Below are 23,410 nucleotides of genomic sequence, written 5' to 3'. Positions count from 1 at the left end.
ATATGCCAAGGTACCAAGAGGGAAGAGATCAAGATGTATGCACGACTCTCAAATGACTCAGAAAATATATAAACATATGGAGAAAAACAAGAAAACAAATGTGGCAAAATGTCAGTTATTTTGTGGGTAAAAGTTACACAAAAGCTTTCCGTGTTATTCTTACAACTCTCCTAGTTTATTCTAAAATAAAAACTAACTACAGAGCCAGACAGCCAGGTTTTAAATACTCTCCCACTCACAATGAGTTTGAGCAGGTTGCTAAAATCTCTGCGTCTACTTCGAGTTATAAGAGCTTAGAACAATATGTAGCCATGAGAAACAAAATGTTATTTCAAATAGATTCTAATTTTCAACGGATCAGAAAACATGTGAAAAAGCATTCTGAAATTAAGAATATTTTTCTTCTTTCTCATGAAGCCAGACATAAGGCTAGGATGATACCCGTTAAAAGCTGAAAACTGTCCTTCATTCCATTCTTGTTGAAATTACAGACCCAACTGTCGACTTTTCTGAGTTTACTGTTTAGCGACGGACTATAAACCCTCCTAAGATCATCAATAACATGTACCCATGTAATTTACAAAAAAGTTAGCACTTCAAGTTTTGTGTATTCACCTGAATACTCAGGGAACTTTCACCTATTTTATTTAGGTTTTCATTTATTCAAATTCCAACCAGAAGCTAAATACAATCGGAAACCAGTAAGCACTAAGTTTTACTCCAAAGGAGTAGGATCATTCAGATTTACTCCAATAAAAGTATGCAACCCTTAAGCAAAGCTTTTCTTCATTTAAAAGAAAAAAATAAACAACAAAAAAAACTATACAGTAGTCTTTCCTTATGTTCATTGCACAAAATGAGTTCTGCTTTTAGAACTTTGACACTCAATTTTTTTTGTTGTTGTTTTTTACAATTTAAGGTCCCAACTTTAGTAACTTTTCTACTTCAAAAAACCCTCATAAGTTTTCTTTAGGATGGTGTAAAAACCAGTATTTCTGCACAATTCACTGGAATTTTTTCTTTGTAATAAAAATCTCTTCTCTTTAAAGCCAAAAAACAAAACAAAAACCAAAAGGAAAGTCCTCTGCCTATCATGGTTTCTGCAGCTATGGGAGTACTTCTCAGTTTTATAGCTGCTTAGCTACTTCAGACTCCAGATCTGCTTTAATGTGTAACTGTATGCACACTCAGCAGAATACTCTTTTATAACAGCAACTTGGGGAAAGAGATCTGGAAATAAAATACATATATTTATGAGTACCAGGAAACAAACATGGCCCAGTAATATATGGCAAGAATGCCTACAACGAGATGCTTTTTTCATTTAAGACTTCTTCCCCATGGTTGTATTTTCTTTCTTTCCTTTTTTTTTTTTTTTTAAAACAACCACTTCTGGTCGTTAGAATCTGACAGTGCTCTGGAACAACGGTGATTATAGCAAAGCTATTAAGTTTTTTAAATGTTACTTACACCTGTTACATTCATTTCTCACCCTCCAAATACTGATGACAGATGTCATAGAGGCAAAAACCAGCACAAATGGAAAGACCATCAAAAATGAGTATCACCTTGTGCTTGCAGATACATTTAAGCATTTCAGTGTACAATAGTCCTTTCATTTCACATTTTTAGTTAAGATGCTGATGCAGTGCAGCAAATATGCAAAGCATCTTCTTTCACACAGTCCGTGCAGAAGACATCTAATTTTTTTAAGTTCTGAGATACAAATGATTAAAAAAAAAAATCCAGGATCAGCAAGTTTCAAAATGCATAGTGTTCTGTGCATGAGTCCATTTTCTTTAACTCTGAAAGAATAAAGTGGTAAGAAAACAAGGAAAAAAAAATTGCTGCTGCACTCTCTGATCTTCTCCATTTTGCTGGTCAGCACTCTATTCTGGCATATAGGGATGGAGGTGATCCTCTATGGTGCCAACTGCCCAGTGGGTAAGCTGTTCCTGTGGCAGGTAGAGGCAGATGCTGCATAACTTGAAGATTGTAGCTTTGTTTTTTGGAGTCTAGAAGGGGAGAAATTTTAATATCCTTAATAAAAAAGATTTTAACATAACTGACCAATTATCACATGAAGTCAATCTCTCATAATTTATTAAGCACTTATGAACACAGTGATAAAGTATATAGAGTAAGAGAAGACATTATGGTCCCTATCCATAAGGCCCTTAATCTAGTTAGGAAAACAAACCTTGCCTTACAAAACATAGAAAACCAGAGTAAACATGATTATTAACTAAATAACTGTTAACAGAATTTATGCAGAATAAAAATAAAAAGTGAGAAAAGTCAAACAGACTACTTGCTGAAAGAAACCAGGATTAAAAGCATTTCAAGGAGATAGAGTTGAACAGAGGTTCAAAGTCACATCTGTGTGTAGAAAGACAGCAGATGCGGTGAAGAGTAGACGATAAGATTAGAAATAGATTAAAAAAAAAAAAGCTTTAACCATATCATGGGGTAAAGGACTAGAAGACAAGACATTAACAGATAAATCAAGCCCTTTAAGTATTTTTAAAAGGCAGTTACTATTTTAACATCTAACTTATGGTAAGTGCTGAGGTGCTTTCACAAATAACCACTGGTAGTAAGTGGAAGATGGAATCTGAACCCAGAACTGCCTGCAAAGTTCCTCCTTTCACCATAGCACCTCTAAAATATATGCAAAAGAAGATTGCCTTTGCCAATGTCTGAAGCAGTCTACATATATGTAAATGAACCTATACATATGCACATATATTTTTTCATTTTAACTGTTACAACCACCTTATGACTATCATTTACTTAATTTATAAGAACACGTGCACAGAAGTACTTGTCCAAGATCTCACAGCCAGTAAGAGGCTGCGTGTATATGAGAATCCAGACTCTAGGCATGCGCCTCTATACCACCACCCGTTCGAGGTGCTTTTTGGGTCTAGCCTGTATCATACATATGATATTCCAATATAAAGGGCAGAAGATCTCTGCTAGATGATTTTTACCAAATTACATAATTTCCTGATTTCCTTAGCCATAATATGGGAGTAGTAAGATCCACACCTCAGAAGACTGTTGTGAGGATTAAATAAGTGCATATACATAGAACTCTTACTATACAGTCTGGTGCATAATACGTTGAGCCTTGAACATGGGTTTGAACTGCTAGGGTCCACTTACAGGCAAATTTTTTTCAATTAATATACTGGAAAAATTTTTGGAGATTTGCAGTAATTTAAAAAACCTTGCAAACCACACAGTCTAGAAATATCAAAAAAAAAAAAAGGGAAAAAGAAAAAGAAAAAGTTATGTCATGAATGCATAACCCGTGAACAACACAGGGGTTAGGGTGCTGATCCTATACGGATCAAAACCTGCACATAATTTACAGTCTGCCCTCCATATACATGGCTCCAGATCAATGGATTCAAGCAACCATGGATTGCACAGTACTGCATCTGTATTTATTGAGAAAAATCTGCATATAACCGGATCCACACAGTTCAAACCTATGTTGGTCTAAGGTCAACTGCAAATACTAGTCTATCCTTATACAGGCGTTAAGGTGAGTGATATTTAATATAAAACTAGTAATGTCAGTTTTGTTTTACTGCTTTGCTTTTAAAAAATATTGTTACTAATACTGTATTATGAATATGACTGTAATACTGTATGCCATAAGGATTCATTCATTAGTAGATAGGCTAGGCTATCATGAAGCCATCACATCGACTACACTAGCCTGCCATAAAGCAATCGTATTGCACTTCTTTATTATCAATATATGGATCATTGTACTTACAAATATATGTATTTCTTTTTCACATCTTTTTTGATGTCTAGTGTTAGTAATACATACAACACCTATAGTGTTTTGCATCATATAAGACAATACTGTTGTAGGTACTGACAGACAATTCATCTTGTAAATAAACAATACACTTAGGTATCAATAAATACAGTACAGTAACATAAATGTATTTTCTTATGACCTTAACAGTTTGTTCTTTAGCTTAACTGTAATACAATATATAATACATATATGTGTTATAATACAACACATATAATAGTGTTATAATACAACACATATAATACATAATACACAAATATATGTAATATATACACATAATATATGTAATGTGTATAATACATATAATGTTATAATATATAACACAAAATACATGTTAGTCAACTGTTTATGTTACCAGTAAGGCTTCAACAGTAGACTAAGTTTTGGGGGAGTCAAAAGTTATACACAAATGTCCATTGACAGATGAATGGATAAAGATATGGTGTACACAGATACACCGTGGAATATGAGCCATAAGAAAGAATAAAGTAATGCCATCTGCAGCAACATGGATGGACCTAGAGATTATCATACTAAGTGAAGTAAGTCAGATAAAGACAAATATCATATATCATGTGTATGTGGAATCTAAAATGATACAAATGAACTTATTTACAAAACAGAAAGACTCACAGACACAGAAAACAAACTTAGGGTTACCAAAGGGGAAAAGGGGGAGAGATAAAATAAAGAGTTTGGGATAACAGATACAAACTACTATATACAGAATAAATAGATAAGGTCCTACTGTACAGCACAGGGAACTATTTAATAGCTTGTAAGAACTTATAATGGAGATTATATAATATGTATAACTGAATCACACTGCTGTACATCAGAAACACAACACTGTAAATTAACTATATGTCTATTTAAAAAAGTTATACACAGGCTGTCGACTATACAGGTTGTCGGCACCCTTAACCCCTATGTTGTTCAAGTGTCAAATGTATACAACGTGTGGTGGCCACAACTATCATCAGTTCCCTCATGAACCAGTGGAGGTTGATTCTTCCGTATTATGCAAATACAGTAACTTATCACCAGCTTATGAAGATGAAGAACAGAACCTGAGTGGAAGAAGGGGACCAAGAGCACGGAGGACCAAATCCATCTCCAACTAGGGTGGACCAACCATCCCAGTTTGCCTAGGACTGAGGGGTTTCTAGAACTTGGCACTTCCAGTGCTAAAACCAGGACATTCCAGACAAACTGAGACTGTTGGTCACCCTACCTACAACCCAAGTGGAGCTTATGGGCTTATTATTTTCTTTTCATTAAAAGGATTCAAGCTGTTTGCTTCATAAGGCATTAAAGATATCTGACCTTGATACACAAAAGGGATGATATGCTACTTATTCAGCCAAGAAACTCCTTCAAGTCACTAGACATTTCTGTATATTATTAACAATTTCATATATATTCATGTGAAAATGAAGTCTCTACACTAGTATATGTCATTATTAAACAGTTCGTAACTAAAAATCTCTACTGTGGATTCCATGATATAAGTCAATACCAAGTAACTCAAATGAAAGTACATAGCAAGCAATTAAAAAGGAGAAGAGTCAACTAAAAAGGAGCCACCACAGGAGAGCTAAGGTAAAGAAGAAACTGAAAACAAAGCCAAAAACCAAGAAACATGCCACCTAAGTTATATGGTTTTTTTTTAACATGAGTTTCATCAAATGCTTCCAGTGAAATTAATTTTCTTCTGTAATTTCTAATTTGTACCTATGCCATAATTATTTAACTTTTATGACAGAAAATGTACAATCTTCCAAGTATTGTCTATCAGCTCCCTGAAGGTGGCAATATGATTCACATTTGTATTTTGCTAGTACCTTGTACAGGCACGCTCTTAGATAAAAATGTCCTATAATGCAATTAATACTGTACTTTAAAAAAAAACTTTACTTAAACCACCTTCTCAATGAGGCCTTCTCCAGTGACACTAACAATTCATACCCAACAGTTTATGTAACTCCTCCTTTCCTCTTAGCACTTATCACTATCTAACTACATACTTTACTTATCTACTTCTCGGTCTCCCACAATGGAATGTCAACCAGTAAGGACAGGAATTCCTACCTTGTTCATTGCTGTACAATGCCTGGCACTTAGTAGGCACTCATTTGTTGAATGAAATGTTCAGTAAATTAAAATGATGCCATCTTTAAAGGTTAGTAACAAAGTATCTATATCTACTACAAATTCTAAGTGATGATATTTAGGCTTACATTGATAAGAATAAACAATGTTTTACAGAATAAAAATCAGTTTGGAATACCTGGATTGCTACTTAAATTGAAAATACCTATTTAAAACACATGAGGAACTTTTAAATACAGATGTGCCCTACCCTTTAGATATTTCTTTAAAAGGTTCAAGCCAGTGCTTCTCAAAATGTTATCAATCACCTGAGGATTGATTTTGTTCAAAATGCAAATTCTGAGTACTGTACACTGGAATCATGACTTTTAAAAAGCTCCCCAGGTGGTTCTAATACGCAGCAACCTTCGGGAACCGTTGTTTTAGGGTGAGGCTCAGGATACGTTTCTTGGTTTTTAGGTAACTTCAAAAATAATGCAATGTTGAAGGGACAAAATAGAATTAAGTAACTTATACAGAAAACAGTTTACTAACCAACAGCTTTTAAAATGAGTCTTACATGGTTTTAAAAAGAAAACAAACAAAAAAACCCCAGCTTACCTGCAAGTGCTGTCTGTCAATGAAGAGAAACACTGACTGGTTAGGATTGTTGACAACAATTCCAGTCTTGTCCTTTCGGCTCAGTACATGCAAAAACTGTTTTTCATAGTCACCGTGATGAAATTCAAATTTGGCCTAATTAAGAAATATAAACATTTATAATTACAAACATATTACACTACCTGAAATGTCTACTGCACCCATATGCAACTAATTACACTGTCCAATACAATATGGTAACCAACAGTGGCTACTTAAATTTGTATTAACTAAATGCAATTTAAAATTCTTTGACATAGGTGAATTTAAAATTCAGTTCTTCAGTAGCACTAGCTACATTTCAAATGCTCAATAGTCACAAGTGGCAAGTGGTCACCATTCTGAATAGTCTCTTGAGATACAGAACATTTCCTTCATCACAGAAAGTTCTACTGGATGACATTTCATCATATAATTTGACTTTCAAGAAAAACTGCACCAAAGTGACTAAATTCTAATAGTCAAAGAAATCTTTTCCAATCCCAGCTGCATATTTTACTACTTAGTGATCTGTGCAAATCCCTTAACTTTACTAAACTTCAGCTCTCTCACTTATAAAAGGGCTCTAACCCATCAGTTTAGAGGAATAAACAAAATGTAAAGCCCACACCTGAAATACAGGGCTAGTTCTCATTCAGATGGGCTTCTGAGGATATAGGAATCCCTCGAAATTTTTAAGTGTTTATGTCCAATTTTATTATTTAAAAAAATTTTAAGTTATGAAGACATTATCAAGTCAGTCATGATAGTCTTTTAATCTTTTAACATAAGGAAGATTAACTCCATCCTCCCACAAAATGTCTATAAAGAAGCCAAATACCAGGTGAAAAAGACCAGGCTAACAGAGAATTCAAGAAACCAGGAAACCTTAAACAATCTGATATTTAGATACTCAATTGTAAAAATGATTATTAGTCCATTTAGTTCAAACAATCTTTATTCTCCTTCTATGTCAGACAGCAGAAAATACTAACATGGAAAAAAAATTCCAACAGTTCCTGCTATCCAGGGTTTTACTACCCAATAGCTTTTCTTATAAGCCATAACATAAAATATGACATGGTATCCCTAAATAGCATTGGATGTAAAATATAATATTGAATTGTATCTCTTCACAATTCAAATATTTATTGAACTTTTAGTATATGAAAAGCATGTTATTAGATCACGAAAAACATGAATAAGATTATCGCAACCTTAAGGTTGCTTGTCTTGCTGAAGAGGACAAGCACATGCACATATAAAACCTAACTTGTTTCAAATCTTTCCTAGAATAAGATGTGGTTATCTGTAAAACCCTAAAATGAAAAGGGTTTTGTAACTCACTTCTTAGATCAGATTTCTTTGAAAACCAAGATTAGGTATAAAGTATTTCAGGAGTGTGTGTGGTACAGGGGAAGAGATTTTCTGAAGTTCATCTATAAATCAACAAATTTCTACCCTAAAAGATTTTCTGACCATAATTTCAAAGACATACTGGGTAGTTAGAACCACCTATTCTCAAGAGATTCTATACGCCAAATGCTTCCTCCTCTTGCATTACAATAGCCAAAAGGCCAAGAGAGACTCATGAAATAAAACTTACTAGAAAGCATACTGCCAGAGAATTTCTTAAATGAGACCCTATTCTAGGAATTTTCACTTATTTATGTGTTCACCACACTTGTTTTAGAATAGAATACCTGAACAGGCCTAAAAGGCTCATCAGATTCCTTCCACCTAGAAAACAGGAGACAGACAATTTTTTCAATATCATTCCGTGGCCAAAGAATGAAATCCATCTCCTGAGTACAGCCAATTACATCCTATAAAATAACAACAACAAAAAAAATTACTTTCAAAGAAACAAAGCCATAACAAGCAATGCACAAATTACACGGCTTGCCTGCCTGTAGAAACATTTCGTAAGTGCAAAAGGTCCATTATACAGCTGACCCTCAAACAACTTGAGCATTAGAGACACCAACCACACAGTCAAAATTTCTGCATGTAACTTTACAGCCAGCCCCTCGCCCCCATTTGCAGTTCCACATCCGTGGATTAAACCAACTGTAGACTGAGTAGTACTCATCCAAAAAAAAAAAAAAAAAAAAAATCCAAGTATAAGCAGACCCTTGCAGTTGCTGCAAATTCGTGTTGTTCAAGGGTCAACTGTGTATCATTTTATATCTTAAAACGGTAATAGTAATAGGACTGTATACAATCTGAATAGCTCATGACCTAATTCTAACTTTTATCCTGTAGAGTCCATATACAGCCACCAAGTCCAGTGTTCTTCACACCAAGATCTAAACTCATCAGTGCATGGAGAAAATTCCAACTAAAGCTCTAATTTTCTTTTTTTTAAAGTCCCTGTACCATTATTTCCAGTCTTCAAAATCAGAACCTATTTAAGCAAAGATGTCTTGGAACTTCTAATATGAATCACTACTTTTTTATTACAACTAAAATGCTGTTTTTGTTAAATGCAGATTATTGAGACCAATTAACCCCTTCCAGACCAGTACATGGTTATCTTCAGCCTGCCCCTGAGCCCACTAATTATGGAGAACTCTTGTTCAAGTTTGCCCAGACTAACTTTCAATGAGTTGCCAAAGTTTAGAAGGCTGGCATCAATACCTTCAAGTTTCTTATTTATAAGGGGCATGATGCTCTTTCTCCCTTGAAAAAGGAAACCCCACTGAACAGTAATATAAAACATTAATCATAGCAGTAATGTACACCATTACAACATAACACCTAAGACAGTTATCCACATTTTATTTAAATTCAACTTTGAAGGAGATTCATGACTATAGTTAACCACCTATTCTTTGGAGAGAGGGGAAAAAAACTGCAAGCTCAAGTCACAAAAATCTACCAAAATCAAGCCTGAAAAATAAGAGGTGAATAGAGTATGTGGCTAGCATGCATGAGATCCTGGGTTCAATTCCCCAGTACCTCTGTTAAAAAATAAATAAATAAACCTAATTATCCCCCCCTCAAAATAACCCACAAACAAAACAAGTAACTAAACCTAATTACCACCCCCCAAACAAAACAAAGACTTAAAAACAGAATTTACCCTTCTCATAGACTGGTATCGAGGAGCATGGAGCTGTACCACATCCTTCTGTAAAAGCTCTATGGAACTTTCTAAGGAATAGCTGGAATCTCGCACACCTTTCAGGATATTTTCTTCATAATTATTTGTCATGACTGGTATAACCTCAGACACTTCAAAAAGTGCCGATTTTTTCTTCTAAAAAAAAAAAAGTGTATTAACCCACCAGTAGCACACCATCTCTTAACACCCAGAGTTCATATTACAATGTCATGTATCTTTATTCTAACTCAGCATAATCCTTAACTGAAGTAATTTTGGTACTGAAAACAGATTTTTAAATAGGTGGAACCTTCGGTTCTTCCCCCAAACCTCTTACTCCCCAGCCACACACAAACAGGCTATTATCAGAATGTTTAACTGCATGCTTTTACAGCATTATGGTATCCATAGAAAATACTTAGACAGTATTTCCTAAATGCTGTGAGAAACAAAAACAACTCAGTGATTTACTCTCGATGTAATTTCATTCAACTGGTTCTACATACTAAATTAAATTATGTAGCTATAAGCTAAATTAAAATCTCAGTTTAAAAACAAAGCTCTTCAGACAAATTAACTATTTTACTCCTTGAAAGGGTCAATTTCCATTACTTCTTCTGGATACTATATAACTACAAGTGTCAATATTCAACAGGAGAAAAAATGTCTACAAACCTAAAAATTTAGTTAAGACCAAGGGCTTATCATCAATTTAGGTTATAAAATTCAAGAGCTGCTCAGGACAACTGCCTGGATACTGTCCAGTCATAGAAAAGCAGGTTTTCATAGGTGTTAAAATAACTAGATAATATAATTTGGGGCATCTAACAGATTAAACATAAAGATCTAATCTCACTAGTATCTTGTATTTTTTCCTAGTGAACTTAAGTTTAATAGCTTCAACTAAAATCTAACCAATTCTGCAGTCAACTTATTAATAAAAGAAAGAAAAAAAGGAGTAAATCTGTGATAATACCCAATATTGGGACAATCAATTCAAAACAAACCACTTTTGAAACCACTTTACGATGCTATACTCTAGCAGCTAAGAGCATTCTTAATATTAATAACCTTAAGAGTGGGGAAAAAACCTGGGAAACATTCAAATATTATTACATACATATCACACTAAAATGTTTCTGATGTCAAATTAGCTCATAATTTAAGCACAAAATCAAAGCAGTATTTCCTTACTATTTATAATCTAACCTCAGGTTACACAGAGATCAATTATATAAGAAATTACCCATTATTTTAAGTTACAAAAAAACCCCAAAAAACCCCTGCTTTTATCATGTTCTCCTTGACTACTCATAATTCATTATTTGCTACTTAACCGTAGAATTAACACTGATAAAGACCAAAAAAAATTTTTTAACTTTTTGGTCATTCTGAATTTTAATAAATTGCAATTCTAAACACTTATTAATTAATTAATTCTAAATACTAATTTAATTAACCATTAAATTAACCTTTTAAAGTAACCATTAAAAAATTGCTCCTAAAACTTAAAAGTGCATTCTATTTCATTCTATTTATTCTTTCATTAACTGTACCATGAGAAAAAGTATCTACAACATGGAGATGAAGACTGCTTTTTGCACATAAACATTTTGATTCTAATTTACTACTTTCAAACATCCTGTAACACTTTAGACAATCTTTAAATTCAATTATCAAGTTCTCTATGTAACTCTACATAAATGAAATTTGTTGTAAAACATAAATGAAGAGTTTTACAATGCTATCCACTCCCTGTTAACTAAAAGTGGATCCTACTAAGCTTTAGAATTAAGTATTTCGAAACCAATCAGTACTCAAGCCTTCCATTCACTACCCCGCATCTCCATCTATTCAGATAATTAACCGTAAGGGTCAAAGTTATAGTAGACAGATGTAGACTTTTGCCAACGACTCTTTAACCTAACAACTTTATACACTTACAAAAATCACTTGTGCTAATTCATATTAAGAACTTTAAATTACCTTCTCCTTGAATACAAAGGCAATATACATCTTGAAGTCAAACTGGTCAGCTAGAGATTCTTTTTTCTTTCTAAGCTGAGCACGTAGTCTGTTCAGAGCTTGTTTCTTCCGGGAGTTTGGGTCCCCCATTTTTGAAATACAGGTGGTACTAAAGCCTTTGGAAATTGTCACTAAACTATGGGCACTTTTTCTTAAGACTCAAGTACAACAGAAACAAGTCATTTTTTTTCCTGCTAATATGATTGAATAGCTAAAATCACGACTGTAACCCAAAAACTGCACCTTCTGGCAATATTAGCAGACTGTCATATTACAGGGGCAAGAAACAAAAGCTGCTGTCCAGTCATGTCTGGACAATAACGTTTGGGGTTGGATGGGAAAAAGGAAGGGGAGGAAGGAAAGAAAGAGCAGAAAATACTTGAACTAATTTTTTGGAAAACACATTTGGCTTAACTGCCAAAATAAAGGTGGGGGAATGAAAAAACTATTATCAGGATTTAGGTGTGCAATAAAACACAGCTGACACCAGTCCAATCCTTAAAATCCATCCGGATTTTTTTCCCCTTTTTTTAGAGAAAGGATTATGAAAAGGAGTGGGAAGGGGGAAGTGTGATCCTTGCTTTCCAAATACCAAAAAAGAAAAAAAAAGGAAAAAAAAATACCACCAAAATAACCCCCCCAAAACACCAAAAACAGGGTAGGTGAATGAAACTGAAATATCCAATTGGATTTTACCCAGCCAGATCCATGGCTGTAGTACCTAATTCTTAGTTATTTCAGATTTCACTATTGCTATGTATTGTCAGTGCTTGTTATTGATTACACTTGGTGGTGAGCAAAGAGAAAAGTGCAAAATCGGTAGAGAAGGAAGGGGAGAGGTACAGGGTTTCCCTGCAATCAACTACAGTGTATACCGGGGGCGGGCAGCTGTTGCCCAAAGGAGCCATGAGAAAAAACAGCGGAGTCATTACCAACTTCCCCATCACCCACATTTTCACCCGCAGGCGGCTGCTAATGCTGCTGCCAAGGAGAATCATGATGGCAGAGGGAAAGGGGGTATATAATACGATATAATGATTCCGGCTCTGTGGTTAGACCTGATTAATGCCCGGGACCCCAACACCCCCAGTCCTGCAATGAGTCCTACATTCCCCGAGGGAGCCTTCCCTATGAGTTGCCCCCGTGCAAGATCGTGGGGAGCGCGACTTATCTTCTTGTGAGCATGGCTGAGGCAAAGGTGGCGGGTTCTTTTCCCAAATCCCAGGCCGTGCCCGGGGACCACCTGTCTTCCACCCCCCAGGTCCCACCCCCACCCTTTGCCTTCAGCGGCAGCGACTCACTCGCACCACGGGAGACACTGGATCACTCGGGTTTTCACTCATTTCATCGTGGAAACAATCCCCGCCCGGGTAGAGGAGGCGGGAAAGAATAAATGGGAAGGATCAGTGAGAAGAAAAGAAAATAGTTGCGTTAATATTAAATTACTTTTTAAAGTATGCCCACCCCACCCCCCAAGAAAAAAAAACTAAGTTCCCGGATTGCGGATTCAGCTCGCTCTCACGTTGAACAGACCATGTTTCCCGAGTTTGGATTGTTTAGGGCGGGGTCGTTAGTTGGTCTCCCAAAAGGGCAGAGGGTGGACTCGAGGCGGCTGGGGCGGGGTGGGTGACGGGGAAATCCCCTCCCTGTCCCCGCGGAGACCGGGACTCACTGACCGACTCTCGGGCGGGGTTCGGGCCCTCTAGCCGCAGCCTGCGGGCGGAGCGGTGGCGGCGGCGGCGGCGGAAGAGAAGGCGGCGGCGGGGGCGCTGCTCGCAGCACGGGCAGGAGCCATGTCAAGAGAAAACCACCAGCCAACTGAGCCCCTCCATCCCCGCTGCAGTGCGCACTGTGACCGGGCCGCCCGCGCTGCTGCCGCCGCTCAGCCCCCACCTGGGACCCATAGTCTGGCTCGGCGCCCCGGGCGGCGGCGGAGGGGAAGGACGCGGAGACGGCGAGAGAAAAAGAGGAGGAAGGAACGAGGAGGAAGAGGGGGGTCGGATTTGAACTGGCGGCGGAGGGGGAGGGGAGGGAGGGGAAGGGAGCCCTGCGCTAAGGGGGTCTGTCAGCGAAGTAAACCCCCCAGGATAAAGTTATTTCAGTTCAAGCATCTGCTCTGGAGTCTCTCTTCTCCCCACGGGTCGGGCTCCGGCTCTCAGGCAAGAAGGTCGAGGAGACTCGGATGGGGGAAAACCCGAAGCGGAGGGTGAGCGTCCGCGGTGGCACAGCCTCGTTGCCCCCCACCGGTGGCTGCGGAAGCGGCGGCGGCAGCCTTAGGCGCCTCCCGGGTCCGGGGCAGAGTCGCGTTTGGGAAGAGAAGCGAGAACAAACAACTTAAAATGGCAGCGACGGCCGCTGCGTCACCCGCCCCTCACCGGCACCGCCCCGAACTCTCTGCGGCTGCGCATCCCCCGGGCCGCCACCATCTGCGCAGGAACGAAGGGGGAGAAGAGGCTGGAGATGGGAAGGTTTGCAGGGTTATCAAGGAGAGAGGAAAGAAGCGCAGGAGCAGAGGGTGTGAGGAAGCTTTTAAAAGGGTGACTCTATGGATTTAAACTTCTTAGTTAATATTCCAGCTTCATAGGGGAGTTTGAGAATAGAGACTCCCCTATTGCCCAGGATGGGGCGTGGACATGGGCGACCCATTCTCCCTCCACCCCGTCAGGGCTCCCAGTCCCTACAGGCCCCTCGCCCCTCCCCCCGCAGTCGTCATAAAGCCACGCCCTTATGCCGTCCCCGAAAAAGCACCCGGATGGAATCGCTCTTCCGGGTTCCAGTCCGCTTCAGACTCGGGCAGGGCGCTAGACCGGGCGGAGCCGGTGGGCGGAGAGTAAGCGAACGTGGGGCGGAGTGAAGCAGGAAAAGGAAAGTGTATGTTGGAAGGACAGGGGGCGATTCACTTTTCAGTTCATTGTGGTTTTATCCCTAACTCACAGATTGGCAGTCCCTCAAAGGGTCTGTCCCGCCGTATCTTGCCGCGAGAATTCATCTCCATTACCTGGAATTTAAACAGCGAGCAGCAGAAGGTGGTGCACGTTGGTCGCACGTGGCTCTCTGTTCCCCACCTCGCCACGTGCGCATGGGGGAGGGCGGTCCTCTATTTCCGAAGAAGATCTATGCTTTCTTGGAGCGTTGCTACTGTGACTTGGGAGAAAAACGGCTGAAGCTGCTCCGTGGATCATTTTCTCCCTATTTTGAGAACACAGTTCATGTGGGGATCCCTCAGGACCTCAGACCTAGGACCTGTCCCTTACGTGGTTCTGTGTCTTCCTCAAAATATGAGTGGAACGGACGCACATGTCTTTGAATCACACGTCTTTGACAGCGTTGAGTCGCATTGTTCAGAGCTCCGATGCGCCGATTAAAACCCAGTTACATAAATAAGTAAAGTCAACACTCAACAAAAGCAAAGCCTACATAATCCTTTATGAGCTACTACTCTTTGTGATGAAACTTTAGAACTCTATTGGGTCACCAAACTACTGCTCTTCACTGGGTAAAATCAAAATAGATAACTTGCAATGACATTTTTTTCATCCATGACCCAAAAGAATTGGACCCACCCTTCTAAATAAATTATCCACAGCTAACCTGTAAGATAAATCTAGCATTTTTCTAGTGCTTCTCTGATTGATTTTCACAATCACATCATGGTAACTGTGCGTAAAACTCACAAAGGTAAAAATTGACGATTTCAGGTAGTTTATGAAATTGGTTTAAAAAAAAGATACTAGAAAAATACAGCACTGCTTCGTGTCTTCTTGATCTGGCCCCGATTTGAATCTATGGTCATCTGTATGGAAGAATTTGTTTTTTAAAATAACAGCTTTATTGGAAATAAAATTCACACACCACAAAATTTACCTATTTAAAGTGAACAATTCAATGTATATTAGTATAGGCACAGAGTTTTGCAACCGTCACCAGAATTTTAGAATATTTCATCACTCAAACAAGAAACCCCATATCCATTAGCAGTCACTCCTCTTCTCCCCAACCGTAGGCAGCCACTATTCCATGTTCTGTCTCTAGAGATTTGCCTTCTCTGGACATTTCATAGAAATGGAATCATACAATATGTGGTCCTTGTGACCAGCTTCTTTATTTAGCCTCATGTTTTCAAGGTTCTTCTGTGTTGTAGCTTGTTTCACTACTTAACTCTTATATTGCGTAACATTCCATTGTATGGATATTCCATATTTTGTTTATCCATTGATCAGTTGATGGACTTCTGTTTCTGCTCTTTGTTTATTAAGAATAAAATGCTATGAACATTTGTGTAAATGTTTTTGGGTAGACTTACGTTTTCAGTTCTCTTGGGTGGAATTGCCAGGGCAAATGTTAACTCTTATCTTTAACCCTTTGAGAAACTGCCAGACTGTTTTACAAAGTGGCACCAGCCACATTCCAGCCAGCAGTGTATGGGGGCTCTAATTTCTGCACATCCTTGTTATTTTCTGTTTTTTTGACTACAGTCATCCTAGTGGGTGTGAGGTGGGTGTCTCATGGCGGTTTTAATATGCCTTTCCCTAATGATTAATGGTGATGAGCATCTTTTTGTGTGTTTTTGGCCATTCTTCTATCTTCCTTGGAGAAATTTCTCTTCAGAGATTTTTGCCATTTTTTGGAGTTGGGTTACTTGTCTTTTATTACTGAGATTTAGGAGTTCTTTATTCCAGATGTGAGTCCCTTATCAAATATACAATGTGAAAATATTTTCTCCCATTCTGTGGATTGTGGTTTTCACTTTCTTGATGGTGGTCTTTGCAATACAGAAGTTTTTAATTTTGTTGAAGTCCATTTTATTTTTTTTTCTTTTGTTCCTTGTGCTTCTGGTATCTTATCAATGAAACCACTGAAAAAATATTACACTCCTATAATAATCATGAAAAAACAGGATGTTGAAGTAAAAAATGAAGTTTTCAGTTTCAGCTGCTATGAAATAGAATTGGCTATACCTGGTCACAAGCTGAGCAAATCCTATGACGCTGTGAGCTGTGGGTCTGTGTCAGGTCGTAGTGAGATGAGGCAAGAAATAGCAATGTGCCCTAGAGGAAGAAACACTTCTAGCTCAATTTTCTCTGCAACCTGGAAGGGGTAAAAATGGGAAAGATAATCAAAGGAAATTACTTTTTTAAAAGCTGTAACCATAACGTTCCTCGATGAAATTCAGATAAAACTTAGAACTCACTTGAGATTTAGCTTTGTTAACTGTGGAAAAAGTCCACTTAATTATGTTACAAGTAGCTTCTTTGGAGTTAGGCTGCTTCAAACACAATTTGTGGAGTGATGATGGTGGCACCTTGACTAAAAATACCTGCTGATCTTCCCTGTAGACAGTTAGATACATTATGTGGTATTTTCTTGGTTGAAATGCAGATACCACCACAGAGGTTTACATTTTTAATAAAATAACTCGTGCTGAAGGTTCTGGGCCAAACTCCTCCCTGAAGAAATAATCCAGATGGCTCCAAGGTTAACCTCCCAATCTAGGCAAACCAACCCTTCTGCATTTATTCTGAGTTAAGAAATGATTACTCAAGTATATGTTTACATAGCCTAAATATATGACAATAAGATTGCCAGTAAAATATTTGACAATTGTTCTTCACTATTCTAAAAAGAACCAGCCTTCTCTTTCACGTTTGAAATCTATATTGTCTGAACACACATTCTCTTCTCTCACAAAATCTGGTGTTCTCAACATCAACCCCCCACTCCCAGTCATCTTTATGTCCAGCAAGCATACTTGATTTTCCAGGAATTCCCAAATATTTTGTCCCTTCATGAATACAACTGTTCATCAGACATGGGTTTCTAGTTTTGGTTATGTTTATGATTTACGGTTTAATAAGCATGATAAACATCTACACAGAGTAAGTATGCCTAGACTACCCAGGCCTAAAGAACTAGTTCTGATACTGTCCAGTTCGAGCCTAAAAGCAGCAGCATCAGGGGCCTAATTTGCAGATTGCAACTTTATAGGTTTACCATCTAAGATAACTGATAATATGGGGTAATACAATTCCACAGCCCAATAAGGATTATTCACAGCACATGGTCTAGCACATACAGCCCTCCCATCCACAACAGAGTTATGTGGTTTCTAAACAAAAATGATATAAAAAGAGAAACTATATTTGTTCTGAGGCCTTTTCTTACCCTTTTGGAGGGGATCATAAGGAGATAGTTCATTTTTCTTCTAGTCTTACCCTAATTTCGTGTAGATCCAAACTATAGAGGTCAGTACTTATTTGTAAGCTGATAATTAAATATTTACTGAAGGCCTAAAGCAAGTTACAGCCTCAGAAAATAAGATTTGGCCAGGTAACTAGCATTGTCCTGCATCTGGAACACGGGTACGAACCAGAGGAAGAAGCAGAGGAGGACTTACTCCCCACCATGGTTTTTCTTTATTGTTTAACATGTTCTTCTTTCCCTACTTCCTTTCTTTCTCTCTCCTAACTCTCCTTTTTAATTTCCCACTTCTCAGGGTGTGTGTGTATAAAATCCTATGGGCAAATATATCCATAAGCATACAGAGTACCAGTACACTTTTTCATTTGAACACTGCATTCATTATTTCTGCATAACAAATTATGCCAAGACTTAGCAGTTTAAAACAACACACATGTATTATACTATAATTTCTGTGGGTCAGGAATTCAGGAGCAGCTTAACTGGGTGATTTGAACTCAGTTAAGATGTTGACCAAGGCTGCAGTCATCTGAAGGCTTGACTTACATGACTGTTGGCAGAAGGCTCAGTCTCCCAACATGGACTTCTCCACAGGGCATCTTGAATGTCCTCAGAAAATGGTAGGCGGCCTCCTCCAGAGTGATTTCAGAGAGAGGGAGAGGGAAGCTATGGTGTCTTTCATGACCTAGGCTTGGAAGTCATACTCCATCACTTCCACATTGGTTGTTACAAGTCAGCCCTTATTCAGTGTGACAAGAAACTGCACAAGGATGTGAAAACCAAGAGATGGGGATCACCAGCACCATCTTGGACGCTGGCTATCATAAACATTGTCTGTGTTGTGACCAAAACAGGTAGGAGCCACAAAGACATCTAGTTCTATCACAGTCAGGATAGACTAGGCCAAGGTCAACACATTTTCTCTTAAAGAGTGATAGTAGCGGGGAGGGTATAGCTCAAGTAGTAGAGTACATGCTTAGCATACACAAGGTCCTGGGTTCAATCTCCAGTACCTCCTCTAAAAATAAGTAAGTAAACCTAATTACCTCCCACTCAAAAGAAAAAAATTGGCAAGAAAAAGATAGTAAATTTTTTTTTTGAGTAAAGGTAGATTTATTTAGAGAGATACATAGTGTAGGCTGTCTCAGAAGCCAAGAGAAAGGCATGAGGTGTCGGGGTTGGGTGCTTAAGTTAAAGTAAAAGTAGATACACACTCCACAGACAGAGTGCGGGCTGTCTCCAAGGATGAGGGAGTGAGAGCAGCCAAAAGATAGTAAATATTTTTGACTTGAAGGCCACATGGTCTCTGTTGCAATTATTCAACTCAACTGTAGCATGAAAGCAGCCATAGACAATATGTAAACAAACATAAACAAACGTGCATGGCTGTGTTCCAATTAAGATTTTATCAAAATTTTAATAAAACAGCTGGCCTGCAGGCTGTAGTTTGCTGACCCTGGACAGCAGTAATTTATACTCAGTGGCTTAAACAACAGTGGTTTATCTATCACACTATATTTCTATTGCAGGTCTACAGGGAGAATGCTCATCATGGACTTTTGGGAATAGAATTACAGAGCATCACATGCTTCTGTGATCAATGAAGCAGAAAACAGGAATGTGGCAAACCTCTCACTGGCTTTTTTAAAAACAGCTTTATTATGGTATGATTCATGTACAGTAAACTACACATATTTCAGATCTGATGAATTTTGATAGATGTATACACCAATGAAACCACCACCACAATCAAGAAAGCTAACATTTCCATCAATCCCTAGGATGTGCAAATTTCAAATTCCCAATTTATCCCTTCCCACCCTCTTTACCCACTGGTAACCATAAGTTTGTTCTCTGTCTGTGAGTCTGTTTCTGTGTTGTATATAAGTTCTTTGGGTCCTTTTTTTTTAGGTTCTACATATAAGTGATATCTTATGGTATTTTTTTCTCTTTCTGACTTATTTCACTTAGAATGACAATCTCTGTGTCCATCCATATTGCTGCAAATGGCAGTATTTCTTTTTTATGGCTGAGTAGTATTCCATTATTTACACACACACACACACACACACACACACACACACACATCTTCTTTATCCACTCATTTGTCGATGGACATTTGGGTTATTTCCATGTCTTGGCTATTGTAAATAGTGCTGCTGTGAACATAATCCCTTATTGACTTTAAAAGTTTCCACCTGGAAGTGACATCACTCCCACTCTCATTTCTTTGGCCAATAAGTCACATGGCTACCCCTAACTTTCTGGGATTGAGGCAGTACAAACCTACCAGGTGCCCAGAAGAGTGGTGAAGCTTGTTCTGCCACTAGACCTCTTTCCATTTTAATTGAAAATGACACTGTTAGCAATGTAAGAGCCCACTGTTAGCAATAGTGTGGAAATTCTAGACTATAACATCTGTTTTTAAATCACATTTTGTTACTTTGTTTTTTCCCAAACCACTCTTGCCTCTGTTGATTCAACTCTGGTGGATCTGTCTATCACCATTGCTTTCAGCAAACATTTACGCTACATAACTTGTTTTTTTCCTTAGTGTAGAAGAATAAGCATTTCTTCTGCCTGAAATGGAATGTCCCCAATTCAGCTTCCAATTCAAAGAGAGGCCTCCTACTGTTTACAGAAAAAATATATATAAGCTGTTATCTACCTTCTTTGCAAATAGTAGGGGAGTTGATCCATTATAAATACTTATCAAATATCTACTACATATGCATTCTATGCTATGTGTTTTGAAGGATAGAGAAAAATAAATACCTGTCCCCAAAAAGTTTTTAATAGTTAACCAACATGTTAATAAACATCTGAAACAAGAATGAACAATACTAGGCTGCATAATTAAGAGCTGAATTGTGAATGACAGGTACTGAGTTGGAGAATAGTAAAATTAAAGGGAAGTCAAAGAAAGCTGGATTAAACAGATGGAATTCATGGAGGAAGGATGCTCAAGTTAGCTGCAAAAGTTGGAAGAATCTCACTAGGCTTAGGTAGAAGACGAGAGGGAAGAAAAAGAGGAAGCTTCTGGAAAAGAAACACATAACTGAGGGCATGAAGATAGATGCTAGTCTGGTATATTCATGAGACAGTAAAGAAATCAACCTAAATATGGTGGAAGATGCTCATTTAGAAAGAGCATAAAATAATTTTTAAAAAATACAAACTGTGGTTCAAAATAGCAACCTAAGCACAAGCATTTGTCTCCCCTCCCTTACAATACACAATTTTAAAGAAGAGTAAATAAACTTTTTAATGAATAAAGCCATAAAAGCTAAGAGAAATGGGAACAGGACAATAAGCAGACAATAACTTGAACTAAATACTGATGAACTGATGCCACGGTGAGTGGCAGCAGCCCACTTAAAGTCCTCCTCTCTCTGGCTCCCTGTCTAGAAGCCTCCCTATTTAGCAAACTCTGCTTATGAACACAGAACTTCCTGCCAACATCTTCTGTTTTATGGCAATTAACTAGCAGGAAAACAGCCTGATACATAACAGTAGAGGAAACAAATCAAGAAAAAAATCAGCCTATTTCCTCTTTTTCAAATATAAAAAAAGCACACCCACATCACTGGACACACAAGGGAAATCAGCTACATAACAGAAAAAAAACAAAAGAAGCAAAAATAAAACCTGACTGCACAAAAACCAATCTGGGTAACAAAAAACGATTTTTTCAAACCTCAAATTAATATTCTCAGAGATATATGAGAAGACAACAAATACCTAATGTAAAAAAAACAGGGTGCTGTAAATAAGAAACAACTGGAAAACAAGAAAGTCAAGAAAGATCACTTGGAAATTTAAAATATGCTTGCCAAACTTAAATTTTTTTCTAGAAATGTGAAAATATGACATTGGAAAAAAGAGAAAGATAAAAAATAAAGTGAAAATATAAGAGACCTAGAGGTCCAATCCAGGTCCAAGATCTAACCTTTCTTTCCAGAAAGAAAGCTCAAAAAAAGTGCAGCAATAGAAGTTGTTATAGAAATCACTGAAGAAAATATGTCCAAGCTAAGATAGCCATGAATCTTCAGATTGAAAGGGTATACTAAAAGATAAGCAAAATAATATTAGATGTACTAAGGAAAAGAGAAAATCCAGAAATCACTCAGAGAAGGGGGAAAATAGGTCACCTTCAAAGGAAAAAATTTAGACTGACAATAGGCCATCCGCAATTATCAGGTATCAGAAAACAATAGAATCTTTTAAAAAATGTTAACTGCTAAAACAACTGGATGTCTATATGGGGGTAAAAGGAATCTTGGCCCCTCAATCATATCATACACAGAAACTGAGACGAATTCTTGATCTAAATGTAGTAACTAAAATAAAAACATAGAAGAAAACATAGGAGAATATCTTCATGACTTGGGGATAGGAAGGACATTGAAAACAAAAAAAAATCATTTAAGAAAGAACTGATAAATTAAATCCATCAACTTTTAAAACTTCTGCTTATCCAAAGACATTGTTAAGAAAATGAATAGTCAAGCCAAAGACTGGGAAAAAAATATTTCCAAAACACATATTTGACAAAGGTGTAGAATCCAGAGTATAAAGAACCCCTACAATTCGTAAAAAGATAATCCATGTTTTTAAATGAACAAAGATTTGCTTAGACACTACCTAAAAGAAAATACATAAATTGCACATGAAAAAGTGCTCAAAAATCATTAGACATTAGGGAATGAAAACTAAAATCAAAATGAAACGCCACAGCATACTCACCAATATGGCTGAAATTTAAGACTAACAAAAACAAATGTTGGCAAGGATTGTGGAGCAACTGGAACTCTCATATATTGTTGGAAGACTATAAAATGGTATGTATGACTCCTTTGAAAAAAATATCTAGCAGGTCCTTGCAAAACGAAACCTACAGCTAGTCTTTGACTTAGCAACTCCACTCCTAGATATTTGTCCAAGAAAGATGGAAACAATGCCCACAAAAAGATATGTACAAGATTGTGTATAACATCTTTATTTATAATAGCTTAAACAGCCCCCATGTGTCCATCAATAGGAGAATGGAAAAAAAAAACTGTGGTATATTCATTCATACAATGGAATAGATACAGACTACAACATGGATGAATATCAAAAACATTATGTTGAATAAAGGAATCCTTACACAAAAGACTGAATACTGTATGAATCCATCTATATGAAGTCCTAAAATAGGCGTAATTAATCTATGAGGAAAAAAAATCAGATTAATGGTTGTCTCTGTAAGGGGTAGATAGGGACATGAAGGAACATCTAATGTTGGGTTGCTGTGTCAAAACTCATTGAATGGTATCCTTAAAAATTTTGCATTTTGTTGCATAGAAATTTTAGCTCAAATTAAAAAATTATAAACAAATATTGAACTCTAGGTAGTGATATGAAAGGTGTTTGGGAGTAAAGTGTAGTAATGTCTGCAACTATTCTGAAATATGTCAAAAATAAAGTGGATCGATAGATGAATAGAGGTGTGAATAAATGGATAGATATTT

At 37.5% G+C, this 23,410-nt stretch overlaps 1 protein-coding gene and 1 long non-coding RNA gene across 3 annotated transcripts; one reads left to right on the top strand and one right to left on the bottom strand.

The window, feature by feature from the left end:
- Window positions 1–601: 601 nt before the first annotated feature.
- Window positions 602–14,046, bottom strand: C20H6orf62 (chromosome 20 C6orf62 homolog). Of its 2 annotated transcripts, none has more exons than XM_015234621.3 (5): window positions 13,001–14,046; window positions 9,654–9,830; window positions 8,272–8,394; window positions 6,551–6,685; window positions 602–2,015 (listed from the first exon to the last, which is right to left on the bottom strand). In XM_015234621.3, the coding sequence occupies exons 1-5, from the start codon at window positions 13,040–13,042 to the stop codon at window positions 1,890–1,892; spliced, it is 603 nt and encodes a 200-aa protein (XP_015090107.1). In that variant the 5' UTR covers window positions 13,043–14,046; the 3' UTR covers window positions 602–1,889. The 2 variants fall into 2 exon arrangements, with proteins under 2 accessions (XP_015090107.1, XP_006198664.1); XM_006198602.3 differs by having other exon boundaries at window positions 11,661–14,042.
- A 324-nt stretch (window positions 14,047–14,370) lies between these two features.
- On the top strand, window positions 14,371–15,289 carry LOC140687782 (uncharacterized). Its single transcript, XR_012062310.1, has 2 exons — window positions 14,371–14,529; window positions 14,636–15,289. It is a non-coding gene; the product is annotated as an uncharacterized lncRNA (long non-coding RNA).
- Window positions 15,290–23,410: the final 8,121 nt, after the last annotated feature.

Source organism: Vicugna pacos, chromosome 20, assembly GCF_048564905.1.
Source record: "Vicugna pacos chromosome 20, VicPac4, whole genome shotgun sequence".
Lineage (NCBI taxonomy): Eukaryota > Metazoa > Chordata > Mammalia > Artiodactyla > Camelidae > Vicugna > Vicugna pacos.
This window is presented reverse-complemented; position numbering and strand designations above follow the sequence as displayed.

Excerpts from the sequence above, each read along its gene's own strand:
- C20H6orf62 (XM_006198602.3), bottom strand. The coding sequence starts at position 11,789 with ATGGGGGACCCAAACTCCCGGAAGAAACAAGCTCTGAACAGACTACGT. Across the intron at positions 8,395-9,653 it reads GATACCAGTCTATGAGAAGG|GATGTAATTGGCTGTACTCA; the intron begins GTAAATTCTGTT and ends GTTATTTTATAG. Across the intron at positions 2,016-6,550 it reads TTGACAGACAGCACTTGCAG|ACTCCAAAAAACAAAGCTAC; the intron begins GTAAGCTGGGGT and ends CTCCCCTTCTAG.